The following is a 16,525-nucleotide window of genomic DNA, read 5'->3' on the forward strand; positions in this document are numbered from 1 at the left end:
ATATTTGCATGTTAAGAAATTGACTTGAGATGTCGCTCTTGTAAAGCTCTCGTCAATCTCGTAAATTGAATCCCGCATCGATTATAAAATTTTGTTTTCAAATTTTATTTGTGTATTAATCCTAGAAGTGAGGTTTTCACATCAAAAAAAAAACATAACAAATTGTTTATAATATGAATTGGTAGAAAAGATTCCCCATTATATTGGATGTTATTTTTAGCGATAATTAAATACTTAAATATTTTACTTTATAGAAAACGTGTAACTTTTCTACATATCCAAACATACTTATGTATAATATCTAACAAGAGTGAGTTTATTAAGAATTTCGAATTTTATTGTGTAACATTCTCTTGGTTTTATTGACTAATGTGGGGCATTAGGGTGTACTTACGTCCCGACGGTCAGGTTGAGGCGGCATTGCAAATATTCTAGTCATTAATTTAACCTGCGTTGTTTGAAAGTAATGTATATTGTGTATCTATCGTATGCCTTTGTGGGTAGACAATATGTTAATCATGTTATAACATTATGCATAGGTGAAACTTAACTATTAAACTCGATGTCTGTTCTATGTGCTTTTTATTTTTTTATTCCATTCCTTAATGTTGATATTTAGTGGCTCCAACGCCAAAAAAATATGACAGTGACAGTTGTCACGTGACATTAGCCTGTCGCGTTAATGTCAATGCTGGCTCTGGTTACATAAAGTTCTCCTACTTTCATTTTTCTGAATGTTCGTACCTTGTGTAAAATTTTCAAAGGAGGATGGCGAGAATGCATGTATACCTAATTGTAGAACGTGTCAAAACTAAGAAAAAAGCAAATCGTAAGTAGGTCTAAAAAAGTGGGAGAAAAAAGATATACCTAAAAGTAAAATATATCCTAAAATTATTATTCAATATCTATTGGTCAATAAATAATTTGTATCTCATGTCTGTCCCTAATTACTGTCTACTAAAATATAATGTATTTAGTGGAAGGTTGGCCAGCAGCTAATGATTAAGGATTCACAATTCATTATTTTGTCAAGCAGGTATCGAATCTTTTAAAGATATACCTACTGATTTTATTACTGATTTGAATAGGAATAGATAGTATGATGGTGTCGGAACATCCATATAAATAATGACAAGGGCTGTCATGTCAAAAAATTTTGATGTCAATTGCGCAAAACGTTCCGTTAGTGTAAGATGACTTATTTGTTTATAAATTGTAATAATTTATTTCTTTTCACTCCCATATCTTAGCGCCTCAATATTTTTTTTATAAACATCGTATAAACTTAAGTGCGTTACGATGCTTCCTTAATTTTTCAATTATGTGGGTCCATTCTCGCCATCCTAAATCACAATTTACGAACATTCACGTTATTTTCTGATTAAGTTTTAACTATACAATATGTTATTTTATACTTAGCTTGTTTATTACATGTTGATGTTAAACGAAATTTCTGAATGGTGCAGCCCGGTAGGACCCAGTATAAAAGCGCCTAGAGTCTATTGTCACAGGGTCTAGTATAATAAAAGATAGGTAGCTATTGAACGAACGAGAAAAAGTATGTGTCGTGTGCAGAGTTAAAGAGGAGTCAGACCTATATCTGACTCTCATAATTTATGTGGACAACGCCTAATCAATCTCCGTTGGTCATCAACTTTATCAACCCATATATTCGCAATGCAAACAGTTCAGTCATTCAACTCCTAAATTTTCATTGGTCAGGTTATGATCATCAATGTATCGTAAACAAAGACTACCTGCTACAATTAGATTTATAAAAGATCTGTGTTCCTAATGTGGTATGTGATCACAGTCGGCGTTTAAAAGGCGCCCATGGGTTGTACAGTCCGTGGAAACAACGCATATTTTTTCATACTTGATTAGGTGTGTACGGTACGGTGCTAATATTTATTAATACGACGGTTAACAAACTACGGGAAGTGCCAAGCTAAAATAGTATTTGAAATCAATTATTCAACGTCTAAATCTATCACTCTTTCGAAACTATATGTATCAGACTTGACAAACGCGGGAACTTGATTGAAATAAATTATCTTGCTTAAAATACCAGTGCAGAACTGAGAGATTTGTCTTGAGCGTTGTACTACAAGGCCACACTACGAGTTAGCGAGCCTAGAGCTAGAACCGAGTGAAATTCTGATAGGCTTGTCGCTGGGCTTCAGCAAGTGTACTAGCACGATTAATAGCACTGTATCAGAAAATGACCGCTAGGAGTTGCTCGACGACCTGACCGCCATGCGAGCATCGCTCAGCGAGTACTAACTATGATAGTTTGATTGTTGCTGCGACCAACTAGTGGAGAGCGTCAGCGATCATCTACTACTACACGTTGCGTAGAGATCTGAGTTCTCTCTGCATCTTCTATAGCGTATATCACAGTTGTTCAGGTTGATACCAGCAGCCGAATTCCACCAACGCACATTACCTACGTCAAAACCCGAAATACCACACGCATCACGCTGACGTCAGGCATTCTACAACCGGGCGATTTGCGTGAAACTTCTTGCCTCGCACAGCCACTTTGTGGAATCGATTATCGGCTGCAGTTTTTCCGAATTGATACGACTTTCAAGCTTAGGTCAAACTTTAAATGCTATCAACGCATCTTTGGACTCCTGGTGTTGCGGTGTCCATGGTCGGTTGCCTGACCACTTGCCATCACGTGAGCCTCATGCCCGTTAGCCCCCTATTATAATAAAACATAAGTGTGTATGTATGAATGCACGTAAGAAGTTATACTTCTTTGGCCTAATGAAGCAAAAATCATTAAAATGATTTATTCCTCGTGCTATTAGTTATAAGTTTTAAGAAAAAAACAATTTTGTAAGAATCTTGCAAAGATAGCTGTGACAATTAATTATTAAAATAATGAATACGGGCTTGAACCTTTTGCCTGTCCTAATAATTGACGAAGAAACCAAAAAAAAAAAACGAAGGACTCAAACAACAGAAAATTTTAGGAACCAACTTCAACCTGTTTGCTTTTTGCGCGCATCATTGTAACTTTTGTGTTACAATGATGCGCGCGCTTCTAAAAATTTCACTCTCATAATTTTTTCATAACGCGCCTAAAGAAGTATGACTTCTAAAAAGGGGTTTTCTTTTATTCGAACGGGATAGATACGTACCTATACGTTTCTTGAGCAAAAAAAATATTAATACTTAGTCACTTTCTTGTCGGCGGTACCACAAAAGTCTCAACTATGCATTACTCTAAGTTAAAATTGTAGTTTGGTAGGATTGTTCTGTATTGAGAGCTTACAGAAATATATTTGCACTTACACATACTATAATACATACCCACTTGAAGATTTTGTTTCCACGCCGCTTGCCATCCCCATACCCCACGAAAGAATATTGACTACCTATTGAACCTTGATTAGATTTTATTAACAGGAAGAACTGTATCATATGGAAAGGTTAAGGTTGTCTTAACATTCATTGACATTTATATGTCACCATACAGAAGCAAAATTATGAAGTCTTGATAAAATAATCATTATTTTAACTTCAAATACCAACTAAATAGCCTACTATGTGATAAAAAATCGAAAAGCATCAAATACATTACATCATATTATATAATAAATAAAAACTGTAACATATTCTTGTATCAATTTAAAATGTTTTCTTCATTTAATATATTACAACCCTGCAGGGCTGCAGTCATTCAATCCGTAGGTCATAAAAATAATGTGATGTCTGAAGTTTTGGCGACATTGGAAAAGCAATGTGATAAATTCTGTTTTATTCCCAGAATTCCACCAAGAAAGGTAAGCTGTTACAATTTAGGTATAGTCATTGTAATTGTAATAGGCTGATCTAAACTTTATGACTTACTGAATATCTCAATAGTCGGACAGCCTGGGACTAGATTGTGATTATTTTATAGCGATAGAAATGACTGTACAATATTGTATATTTATATTGAAAAGAGGGCAAAAAAAGAATGCTGGGAGAGTTTCTTGCGCCGCTTCTTCTCTCTCAGAGCGCCATTTGTTTCCGAAGCGGTAGTAGTATCTATGCAGTATATTAGAAATGACATCAAAAAGAATTCTAAAGGAATCAATTTTGAGAAAATAAATGCCTTTCATGCCTTTTACCTACGTTGTTTGCGAAGAATTATACCTACCTATTTAATTTTATAGTTTACCTACATGTAGGTAGGTGGGAGGCTCCTTTGCGAATGATGCCGGCTAGATTGACCACAACGGCGGCTTTTTCTGCCGTGAAGCAGTAATGTGTAAGCATTATTGTGTTTCGGTTTGAAGGGCGCCTTAGCTAGTGAAATTACTGGGAAAATGGAATGAATGTCTCAAGGTGACGAGCGCAGTTGTAGTGCCACTCAGAATTTATGGTTTTTCATGACTGAGCGGCACTGTATCGTAATGGACAGGGCGTATCAAATACTATCAGGCGAACTTCTTGCTCGTCTCGGCCCTTATTGTCTTAATAAAAGGTAAACCTTCTATTTTTTTCCATTTGATTTTTTTTTGCATGTTTGTTTCGTGTACAATTATATAATTATAAAAGTATAAGAGTACAATCACGTTAATTTTATATGTTTATGTTAGTTTATTATAATAAAGCTCTGTCCAAACTGAGGCGAATAACGCACGGGACGGAAGTCGCTCGCGCCGATTGTATCGGCAGTCTTGTATGGACGTGTTCAAATAGACGCGAGTAGTCGCTGAGGCGAAAGAAGAACAGGACGCCCGGCGGGATTGTGTGATCTCGCATTGCATGATGTTTCTCTACTGAAGAACCAAAAATGATACGTGGAAGTCGCGTCAGTTTGAGAGGCTAAACGAGCGAGCGAATTGCTCTAAAACACGTCCCGCGCGTTATTCGCCTCAGTTTGAACAGAGCTTTTTTCTTGTAAGTATATTACGTTTATTTAATATTCATTCATTTTGGATCATCAGCTTCCTTACTAACAAGCCAGTTAAAGCTTTTACCTTCTTGCCTTAGCAACAGCTTTTATCAGTTACTTAGTTGGATCTTCCACTTCATTGCTAGGCGCAGCATAAGGTATTTTATTTATTTTGGGCATCTGTTCATCAGACTTAGAACCTGCATGCGTACAATTATATGTTACTTTTAATTGGGGAAGACCTCAAACGAGGGTAATTAACTAATTAAAATGAATGAAACAAATTGAAACTTTATTCTCAATGTAACTTTCTTTCTCTCATATTATTCTGCAATATCTTCATTCTTATTGACCTCAAAATATTGATATTTATAATGCAGAAATAGATATACTGGACGGACAGGGGTTCTGCATTTCAATTGATTATTATAAGTTGCCACGATGCATAAAATAGCATAATATTAGAATAATACGAAGTTGAAAACTATGCAATGAAATCGATGTATATGTGTAAGCATAAATTATGTGTCTGTTTCAAAATGGCGTGGCGAATGTTGATGCTGGCAAGCTTCAATTCAGTTTTACACTTTTTTTGGCACAATCGGCTTTTATACTCTAATAATGTTACCGTGAAAAACTCTAAGTTATCTTCATATGCCCAGGTTGCAGTAATTGGAGCTGGTACCGATGTCGGCCGAATTGCGTCACTGATGCTGAAACAACAGAAGATAATCAAGATCCTATCGTTATATGACGACCTCCCATCCAATAACGTGCTGGGCGTTGCAAGTGACATAGCTCATATCGATACAAGCCCCGAAGTGGTAGCATACCAGGGAAGAATGTTTCTCAAGACTGCTCTCCACGTAATCTTCCTTTTGCCAAATGTTTGAGTAGATTATTTGTTGAGACCGTACTTAATGTTAAGCTTTAAGACTTGTATTCATAGCAGTTCATAGGTTGCCTTTGTATTTGTCAAATGTCTGTTGTTATTTTGTAATTTTATTTAAATGCAAGTACACAGTTTTTTTTAAATACTGTAGTGTTTGTGGTAGTATAAAGCCTTCAATTATTTATCAATACAGACAATAAAACATTCCACTTTTGGACTTCCGTACCTTGAGGGTAAACCTGTTATTAAGAGTCCGATGCCCGTTTGTCTATTAGCTGGCCTTAGGTCACAGACAGTTGGAATTTATAATATACTTGCTGGTGCACGGTGCGTTTCGCTTCACTTAAAAAAATTCAATCACTGCCACCAGCGCCACCTATTCGGCTCTAACGTAACTAAGGTCGTTTTTTTGCAAAGTTTTGTTTCAATTGGACTCTTCATATAATTTTTTTTATATTTATAATAAATACACAAAAAATTCGAGACAGCTAATTAAAAAATTGACGTCATGCGAATAAAAAAAACATAGAGTTATATCTTGTACGATGGTATGGTGCATGTTTTTTAAATCTTAAGATGTCTGACAGAGTACCATGTGTTGTGTTGCAACGTATTGAATAAAAATTATACGCATAAAAAATAAACTATGGAAGCACCTTCGCAATTTCCACTTATTAGGGAAGCACCTTCGCACTTCCACCTTCGCACGACACGCCACAAGTTAGGATATCATCCCCACCATCTGGATGTGTGGCGCTCCTCCACAGTGCGGTTTTCAAGGAGCTTTCTTCCACGTACTACAAAGCTGTGGAATGAACTTCCTTGTGCGGTGTTTCCGGGACGATACGACATTGATACCTTCAAAAAAAGCGCGTACACCTTCCTTAAAGTCCGGCAACGCTCCTGTGATTCCTCTGGTGTTGCAAGAGATTGTGGGCGGCGGTGATCACTTAACAACAGGTGACCCGTACGCTCGTTTGTCCTCCTATTCCATAAAAAAGCACATAACTTCCTTGATTACAATATCATCATTAAGAGCGAGAAATTTTGGTGATATATTTGTGTAAAGATGCTAAAAAAATAATTATTAGACTTCTATCTTTGTTTTATTATGCTCAATAAAAAATCATTTATCTATTACCCAAATGTGTTTCACTTGTTACTGGCTTATTAATTCTGGCATACAGGATTCAGACGTGGTGCTAATATGTGGCGGATGCTATGTCCAGCCCCCTGGATGTTACATCAACGACCGCGACCTGTTCTTCTGCAACATGAGCTATGTTAGGACGGTCAGCCTGGCGTGCGCTGAGTTCTGTCCTCAGGCCGTCATCGCCGTGCAGACACCACCCGTCGATTGTAACTATGCTCTGTGTGCCCACGTAAGTATAACTTGTTAATTATCGCACGATGAACTGATCTGAGTAATGGTATCGTTATCAGGTGAATGCGGTGGTTTTTTTTAAGGATTAGCGTTAAACTTTCCTTGCAGCCGTTTAATTCCGATCTACAGCCCAGTGATATAGCTACGGCGCCCTTCAAACCGACACAATATTTCGCTTGCTTGTCACAAAACACAAATCACTTCACGGCAGAAACAGACGCAGCTGTGGTGTCCATCGTGCGCGTCATTGTGTGCTGAAGCCTCCCTCCCATTGGTGAATTTAAAACCACAGGAGGGTCCGTAGCTACTACGTAAGTCGGTACTGGCAAGGAGCCGATCTAATTCCTATGTTTGAAGCGTTTAAGCAAAAAGCAATCATATATCGTGAACAAGAATACAACTCCGTGGTTTGCGTTATTATTTTTATGGTATTTTTTATTTATTATTTAAGGTCCTTGAACATAAGATACACATGTCAATTCTAAAATTATAATACCTAGTCCAAAAATCGTTTTCCTGCAAATGGTGACATCGTGTACATAAAAATACAAACAATGTAATATTAACTAAAGGGAAATTTAAGTCTTATAAGCTAAAATTACAAAACAATACAAAAATGTCACTCCAACATAATTACTAAAATTGGATAGCATTGCTATATATGTTTAGATATTATTATTTAATTATTATTATATAATACATTTATTTAATCAAAACAAATCTTATAACTATATTCACAATACTACGACTACATAATTATATTAGATATTACATTTACGAGGAATTCGGCTCAATATTATTTTTTTGTAGTTTAAACTCTTTGCGCAGTCCACGCTAGATTTTCCAGAAATTTTGCATAATTTTACCGACATTTACTTCAATAATCGTCACTCAATTTACACAAAATCATAATGAAACGCCCTTTAAGCCCGTTCTCATGAATCAATCCAACCATTGGTGGAAAACGTAGCGAAATCCGAATCCGATTGCTTATATTCTATTTAACAAGTAAGGCCTTGTCTATACTGTTGTAGATTATTTTTATGTTGTCATTGTTAATGTCAATGTCTCGGCCTGACTCTAACGTCTATTATTTCCCGAAAAGGATAATGAGTTAAAAAGATGCGTCTTATGAGTGGTGTTAAATATAAACTACAACACATACAAAGGACGAACGGCAGATAAAACTCTCTTTCACTCGTCTCACAATTCATAACTCTTTCTCTTTTTTTTTTTATCTTCCGTTAGGCATACGGGGATTCGGCTTAAGACAGACGTAAAGACAAGATTTTATGTAACTGTTAGAAAAAAATAAAGTCTGTAAACATGATGCAGTCTTATTTATATTACAGACGTTAAAGTTGGCCGGAGTATACGATAAACGGAAAGTGTTAGGCGTGAATGCCATAAACGCGATGCGCGCCAACCAGCTGTTCTGCTCAATAACTGGCTCCGATCCATCAAAGTCCAATATTCCGGTCGTATGTGGCACCGGTCATTGCACAAGAGTTCCAGTGTTCTCTGCGGCGAAAGCAGGCAACATTCCACAGGTAATTCATTGTTCTAGGGTTATACTTTTGAAAATTATCAACCTCAATTTAAATTTCAACTTAATATTTCTGTAAATTTATGTGAATTCAGGTCTTGCATTTCGTTGCCAATCATAACTTCTTTTATCTATGGAGAGAAATGATATTTGTCTAAAATTTTTAACTTTCTCGCGGATACTTTTTGAAATCCAACGGCAGCTGCGGTATTCCTGAACCAATACGACTTACGAACCTTGCAGCAGAACATACTCCCAACTTAACGGACAGCACATCTAGTGTTGCTCATGTCCAAGTTGCTGTATCGCTTCTCATGACGTGTCTCTTTCCCGTTTTATACAAAACTTTCGTCTTAGATTCTCTCAAAGCATTGCGTCTTAGATTCTTTCGTCTTAGATTTCTTTTGATGACGCTGAATATATTTTTTGTATTTTTAAAGGATTAGAAGGACAAACGAGCGTTTTTTTATGACAGTAAGGGACGAGACGAGCAGGCCGTTCAGCTGTTGGTAATTGATACGCCCTGCCCATTACAATGCAGTGCCGCTCGGGATTCTTGAAAAACCCAATAATTCTGAGCTGCACTACAATTGTGCTCGTCACCTTGAGACACATATACCAGCGGAAGGCTTCTTTGCCCAGGATGCCGGCTAGATAATGGGTACCACAACGGCACCTATTCCTGCCGTGAAGCACATTACTATGTGTACCTAAGCATTGTTTCGGTCTGAAGGGCGCCGTAGCTAGTGAAGTTACTGGGCAAATGAGACTTTACATCTTATGACCAAGACCTTGAGACCAAGGTGACGAGCGCAATTGTAAAGCCGTTCAGAGTTTTTCAAGAATCCTCAGCGGCACTGTATTGTAATGGCAGGGCGTATCAATTAGCATCAGCTGAAAAACTTGCTCGTCTCGTCCCTTATTGTCATAATGTCGTTTCAACCTGGAAATGCACAAGAACTTTATTCCACAGTTCGGATGTGATACATAATTGTACGTTTCTCAAATACTCACCTAATGTTATTCTGAGTGCAATGAGCAATGTTGTGCCACGTGATCTGTATTACAATCATAAAAGTATTATAATATTGTAATAGTATTATTATCAGTTTGAGTATTATATTAACAGGAAATAAATAAGTGTGTAATGTAATCTAGCCGTGTGGTTGATACAGTTTTTTATTAATATTACTTATGATAATGGCCACCATTTACCAATACCATTACTTATCCCTACTTAAAATTAATAATTTGAATGTAAGTTTCTTTGTTATGCGCTTACGCCGGAGCTACTGAACCGCTTTTGATGAAATTTGGTACAAAGATAGACTAGAACTTGGGAAAGGACATTTGGGAGGCTACATTTTATCCCGCAACAATCCATGGTTCCCGTGGGATTTGTGGATAACTGAAATTCACGTCGATAAGCTATAACCATTCCAATAGAAGGCTTAGTTTGCCATAGTAATGTTCCTCGAAATAAGATTCATATAATATGATGGGAACGGGAGCGAAAACGGGAACCGGTACTGTAAACTATACATATAAATAAAATTGGATGGAGTGTCTGTTTGTAATATTCAATTAACCGTTTTTTACTACATGTATATGAATATATATACGGTACATACACCAAGATAACATTTTTTTCAATTTTTGTCTGTCTGTTTGTTGAGGCTAATCTCTGAAATGGCTCCAAATTGGTCCAATTTTGACGGGACTTTTATTGGCAGGTACCTGATGTAATAAGGAGTAACTTAGGCTACGTTTATTTTAGAAAAATCAAGTAATATTGCAATGTCCAAGCAACGGTTTAACTCTAAAAATAATTTATGTGGCAAAACAACGTTTGCCGGGTCAGCTAGTACGACATAAGATAATCATCAATACTAAACTTGCTTATTATTTTTAAAAACCCTTTATCTACGCGGACGAAGTCGCGGGCATCAGCAAGTACAATTATTATAAAAGTCAAAGTCAAATATCTTTTATTTAAGTAGGCTTCACTATGCACTTTTCGGAAAAGTATAGCTCGTGAGAAGAATATACAAGAAACTCAACAGCCAGTCTTTGAATCAAATAGAGTGTTTTACAATGGCTGTTAATTGAACATAACAAATTAGTTTGTATGGTGCTGCATCGAATATAATATGATCGTGTTCAAAGTTAAAAGTGTTTTAAATCTTTATATATATATTTCTTGTGTGCGTGTGTATGTCACTGAACTCCTCCTAGACGGTTGGACCGATTCTAATGAAACTTTCTGTGTGTATTCAAAAGGATTCGAGAATGGTTTAGATTCGTAGAGATGAGTAGAGACAATTGAACTACCTCCTAAACGGCTGGACCGATTTTGATGATTTTTTTGTGTGTTGCAGTGAATTTGAGATTGGTGTGTGTCTTCAGGTGGATTTGATAATGGTTTTGATTCACAATTGAACTACCTCCTAAACGGCTGGACCGATTTTGATGATTTTTTTGTGTGTTCCAGTGAATTTGAGATTTGTTTAGATTCTCAATTCCGTCGATATAATATAATTATCCTGCTCATGTGTATTTAAGTGGACTCCTCCCAAGGGATGGACCGATTTTTCAAATTTAAGACGTGTGTCCGAAATTTCCGACAGGACAACGTCTGTTGGGTCCACTAGTATATAAATATAATATAAATATATAAATTCAATTACAATCTTAAAAATTAAGTTCTCATGTTTACTAATAGAATGAAAGACTTAGGTGTTCATGACCATGGACCCAAAATTTACCTTTAGTGAACATATAGATTTTATAATAAACAAGGTCTCTAAAGCTCTTGGGTTTGTTATAAGAATGTGTAGCAAGTTTAAAACACTTAAACCGATTAAAGTCCTGTATTGCTCTATGTCCGTAGCATATAAGAATATTGCTCCGAAAGTTGGTACCCAAGTTATAATTTATATATTGATAGAATTGAATCTATTCAAAAGCGACATTTAAGATACCTACAGTATAAAAGTAACATACATCCTTCAAACTATGACGCTAAATGTAAAAAAATAATATATGTGAAAACTAGTAAAATAATATATAATAAATCAATTTTTTTATGTTCCATCGTTGTGTTTTAGAGTCAAGTGGAATGCCTCACACGTTTAGTACGAGATGCAGACGATATTATCTGCAAAGTGAAGAGCAATTGGGAACAGGGACACCTGTCTCTTGGATTCGCATCAGCAAGATTTGTTGTCAACTTAATGCTGGGTTCGCATCTTACATATTTATGAAAATTTTTCCTTTTCTCTTGCTCTCAATATCAGTAGGTTAGGCTAGATTATGGGTACGACAAGGGCGCCTATTTCTGCCGTAAAGCAGTAATGTGTAACCATTACTGTGTTTCGGTCTCAAGGGCGCCGTAGCTAGTGAAATTACTGGGCAAATGAGACTTAACATCTTATGTCTCAAGGTGACGAGTGCGGTTGTAGTGCCGCTCAGAATTTTTGGGTTTTTTCAAGAATCCTGAGCTGCACTGCATTATAATGGGCAGGGCGTATCAATTACCATCAGCTGAACGTCCTGTTCGTCTCGATCCTTATTTTCATAAAAAAAAAATACAAAAAATATTAGATTCAGATAAAAAAAAAAAAATAAAAACAAAATTTTACTAACGATGCGGGACTCGAAGCGGGAGCGCTGGGTTGTATCGTTGGTGTATTAATCCTAGAAGTGGGGGTTATCATTTTAAAAACATAACTAACTATTAGATTGTTAGATAACTAAATAAAGATTGACTTTCTTGTTCTTGAGAAGTAAAAAAGAAAATTCTCGTTTTGTTCAGTGCACGTCATGTTCAGTTTTATTCTTCAGTAAGCCTTTTAATACGCTTAGAATAAATTCAAAACTCAAACTCGGATACAGGAAATATTTTAACTGGCGGTTGTTCTGTTCGACTGCAGGTTTGAAAATTGTTTGCTATATGGGATTATATGCAATATCGTTATCTAATCATGTTATTCAAGCGTTTTCAATTATTCTTTTTTGAAATAGACACAAATCTCAAATACATAAGTAAGTTAAATACATGTTTGTTACTTTGGACACAGATTACCAATTAGTAACTACTTTAGATGTAGGCATATTCTTGGTGCATTAAACAACCTATCTCTCCTCTTTTATTTTGATGCGGAGATAAACTGAAATGGTACCAGATTATGCTCTTATGAAAAAATACATTCCATTATTAAAATTATACTGACAGTGCCTAAAGTGAAGGTTAAAGTTGTACAATTTCAACAACTTTATATAAGTATAAAAATTTTGATTTTTTCCCAGTGTCCTGGGCTAGGTCATCGTTGAATATTAGGTTATCTTGTGTATTGACTTATAATATATATTTGTTATATTTTGTATTTGGATGATGTGATTGAATACGCTGGAAAAGACTGGCTAATATTGGGCAAAGACCGAATAGTGTGGAAAAAAATGGAGGAGGCCTTCACCCAAAGAGGGGCCCATACTACTAATTAAACATTTATTATTAAGAAATAGAAAAAAAAATACTAACATAAAACTATTCTCTTTTTAAATTCTTATGATATTTGTCTTAAGTTAAGTTTACTAACAATAATTATAAGTTTGTTTTAATTTTTAAATTTAGCTTAACTTAATTATGTAATTTAGTATGGGAATAAAAGGCTTTTTTATTTTATTTTATTATATTTTGTATTTATTATATAGGCTTGTTCGAAAGGCCAACATTCATAGACAGTGCTTTGGTGGAACAAGGGGACCCCAAGAAATGCTACAACATGGAAGTGTGTGCTACTCCTGTCACCGTGGGCTCACATGGCGTAGCCGAGTATGCCATTCCTAGCCTCAACCCATTCGAATCAGCACTCTTGGAAGACAGCAAGTTTGTTTCTTTCATATTTACTTTACGCCATGTATATTTATTGATATTGTCTGCTTGTGTGAAGACGGGTCTCGAAATTTCGAGCGATTGCCAATTCCGTGGCCATCTGGAGGGCAAAGCCAGATTGGCTTCGAAGAAACTGGGCGTCATAAATAGAGCACGGCAATACTTCAAGCCGGCCCACATTCAAGCACTGTACAAAGTGCAGGTCCGGGCACACATGGAGTATTGCTGTCATCTCTGGTCTGGCGCACCCCAGTATCAGCTCGCTCCATTTGCCCGCGTGCAACGCAGAGCAGCTCGCAGTGTCGGGGACCTAGCGCTCTGCGAACGGCTGGATCACATGGCGTTGCGTAGAGACGTCGCTTCATTGTGTGTCTTCTACCGCATTTATCACGGGGAGAGTTCCGAAGGGCTGTTTAACTTGATTCCTGCCGCCGAATTCCACCTTCACACGACACGCCACAATTTAGGATATCATCCCCACCATCTGGATGTGTGGCGGTCCTCCACAGTGCGGTTTTCAAGGAGCTTTCTTCCTCGTACTACGAAGCTGTGGAACGAGCTTCCTTGTGCGGTGTTTCCGGGACGATACGACATGGGTACCTTCAAAAAAAGCGCGTACACCTTCCTTAAAGGCCGGCAACGCTCTTGTGATTCATCTAGTGTTGCAAGAGAATGTGGGCGGCGGTGATCACTTAGCATCAGGTGACCCGTACGCTCGTTTGTCCTCCTATTCCATAAAAAAAAGACGGATTGCTTAAACGTAATAAGTGTAAAACATGGGCTATACGACGACAGGGATTTTACAGTAGTCAGGCTAATATGAACAGAATAATAGACGTATTTACAATATCACGATGATCCATAATTGAAGTGTATAATAGTAAACATACTTCACAGGTCAATATTTACAATACCTATCAATATTGCTTTTATATAATAGAATGCTCCATAAGAATGCTTTAGATTTTAGAATTTAAATATGAGCCTAAAACAAAATATTATTTGATTAACACATCATCAGGTGGAACAAGAACTGTTTAGGCGACATTGATAAGAAAGATCAGCTAATGTCTAACGCCAAGAGCGCAATTGTGCCATTTAAAGGTTTTTAACAATCCATTATGTGGCACTGCATGGCGGATTAATAATCGATAACTGACGAAAGCCTCGAAATGGGGCCGGCACAAATTTGGCCTCACATAGAGTACTGTTCTCACCTCAGGGCGGGTGCTCCCCAGTACCAGCTTCTTCCATTTGACCACATACAACGAAGAGCGGCTCGCATCATCGACGATCAAGTCATCTCCGATCGGCTTGATTCTTTGGCGTTATGTAGAGATGTGGGTTCTATGTGCATCCTCTTCCGCATTTATCACAGGGAGGGTTCAGAGCTGTTCGGGTTGATTCCAGCAGCGGAACTCCACCACCAAACATTGCGTCAAAATGAAAAATACCACCCGCACCACGTTGACGTCTGGCATTTCACAACCGCGCGTTTTGCTAGAAATTTCTTGTCTCTCACAGACACTATATGGAATCCATTACCCGCTGCTGTTTTCCCAAACCGATACGACTTACGTCCGTTCCCAATATTCAGTCTATCTCTTACTTGAGATAAAAATCGTAACTATCGTTGGCTTTTCTGTCCCAATAAACTTATCGACGGTAACTCATCTTATCCGTACACGCTGTCTGTCAATGGGACGACGTATAGCTTACCAGCGATAGAAGTTTGTATGGAATTTGGAATTCACGCGTCCCAATATAAGGCGATAAGAATGACTTATCGGCTATATTGGGACAGCTTTAGATTATTGACAGCTAATAACTGACAGTAGAAGGTAGTAATTTATCTCTATCTGTAGATAGTATATTGGGAACGGCCGTTAGAGACCTTAGAGAAAAGAGAATACTCCCATCTAAAAGGCCGCATCTCTTGACACCTGTTGGCGAGGTTAATAATACGCAATAAACCTAAAGAAATTTTTACTTCAATAAGACTTTGTGGATCAGAAGACGCTTCAGCTCTCGATACCTTTTTAAATTTGTTTTTATTATCAGATGCGATCTGGAGGACATGGTGAATCTTGGACGGTGCAGCGCAATCGGTGACGACTATTACATCCATCCTGACAAATTATGTTCCAAAATTATATGCGAACCTTGTCCAGTATGTGCCCCACAAATAAAAAAGAAAGCTCAGTAAATACTTGGAAAAACTTCGGGTCAGCCTTTTTAATTTAACTGAATAATTTCTCAAGAAAATTTATTGGTGTTATTACACTACGTATTTGTCAGTTATTAAGTAAGTTATTGACAATAATTCAGTCTTTCAAATAAAAACCTTGTGGCTTGTTTTAATAATATCGAAGTATGTGTAAAGAACACAATTGTTATGTGAGTTTGCATTAAATTCAAATTGAAATATTTTTATTCAAAATATAATTTGAAATCACGAATTGAACGTCAAAAACTACCACTCATTCAAAATAGACTGCCTCAGACCTGAGTACTAAATAAAATAGCTGGCTTACTAAATAAAATTCACAAGTCGAGTAAGAACTTATTAACATCGCTGTACGGTGAATATCTGTAATTAGGATAATCTTAATATTTTATACTTTATCTGTCATATACAAAATTTATTAATGGAATACTTCTTACTTCTGTAAATATGTAATAAAAATAAAGTAATTAAATACTTTTCCGTTGTTTTTTTTCAGCTGGTACTTTGATTTAAGTTCTAACTATGGACTCATTTGAATTTTTAAAATATGTGACGTACGTAGCTAAATTTGAAACGAACAGTTTAAAAATGTCCGTTTCGTAGTTATTTGAAACACAGAGGATGTAAATACTACGTAATAAAAGGCGGGAATGCCTAAGTAAAAATTTAAATTTTGTTTATTATGAAA

General features: G+C 36.6%; 1 protein-coding gene across 2 annotated transcripts; it reads left to right on the forward strand.

Moving 5' to 3' along the window:
* The first annotated feature begins 3,515 nt into the window (after window positions 1–3,515).
* On the forward strand, window positions 3,516–16,263 carry LOC126971627 (malate dehydrogenase-like). 2 transcript variants are annotated; one of them, XM_050817987.1, is made up of 7 exons: window positions 3,516–3,794; window positions 5,557–5,760; window positions 6,974–7,168; window positions 8,523–8,720; window positions 11,824–11,956; window positions 13,430–13,604; window positions 15,672–16,263. In XM_050817987.1, the coding sequence occupies exons 1-7, from the start codon at window positions 3,645–3,647 to the stop codon at window positions 15,814–15,816; spliced, it is 1,200 nt and encodes a 399-aa protein (XP_050673944.1). In that variant the 5' UTR covers window positions 3,516–3,644; the 3' UTR covers window positions 15,817–16,263. The 2 variants fall into 2 exon arrangements, with proteins under 2 accessions (XP_050673944.1, XP_050673945.1); XM_050817988.1 differs by having other exon boundaries at window positions 7,016–7,168.
* Window positions 16,264–16,525: the final 262 nt, after the last annotated feature.

This window comes from Leptidea sinapis, chromosome 24, assembly GCF_905404315.1.
Source record: "Leptidea sinapis chromosome 24, ilLepSina1.1, whole genome shotgun sequence".
Classification (NCBI taxonomy): domain Eukaryota; kingdom Metazoa; phylum Arthropoda; class Insecta; order Lepidoptera; family Pieridae; genus Leptidea; species Leptidea sinapis.

What these genes read in the sequence shown, in the direction of transcription:
- LOC126971627 (XM_050817987.1), top strand. Translation starts at nt 3,645, where the DNA reads ATGTTTTCTTCATTTAATATATTACAACCCTGCAGGGCTGCAGTCATT. An exon ending in AAGCAGGCAACATTCCACAG is followed by an intron (nt 8,721 to 11,823) that starts GTAATTCATTGT and finishes GTTGTGTTTTAG; the next exon opens with AGTCAAGTGGAATGCCTCAC. An exon ending in TGTTGTCAACTTAATGCTGG is followed by an intron (nt 11,957 to 13,429) that starts GTTCGCATCTTA and finishes TTTATTATATAG; the next exon opens with GCTTGTTCGAAAGGCCAACA.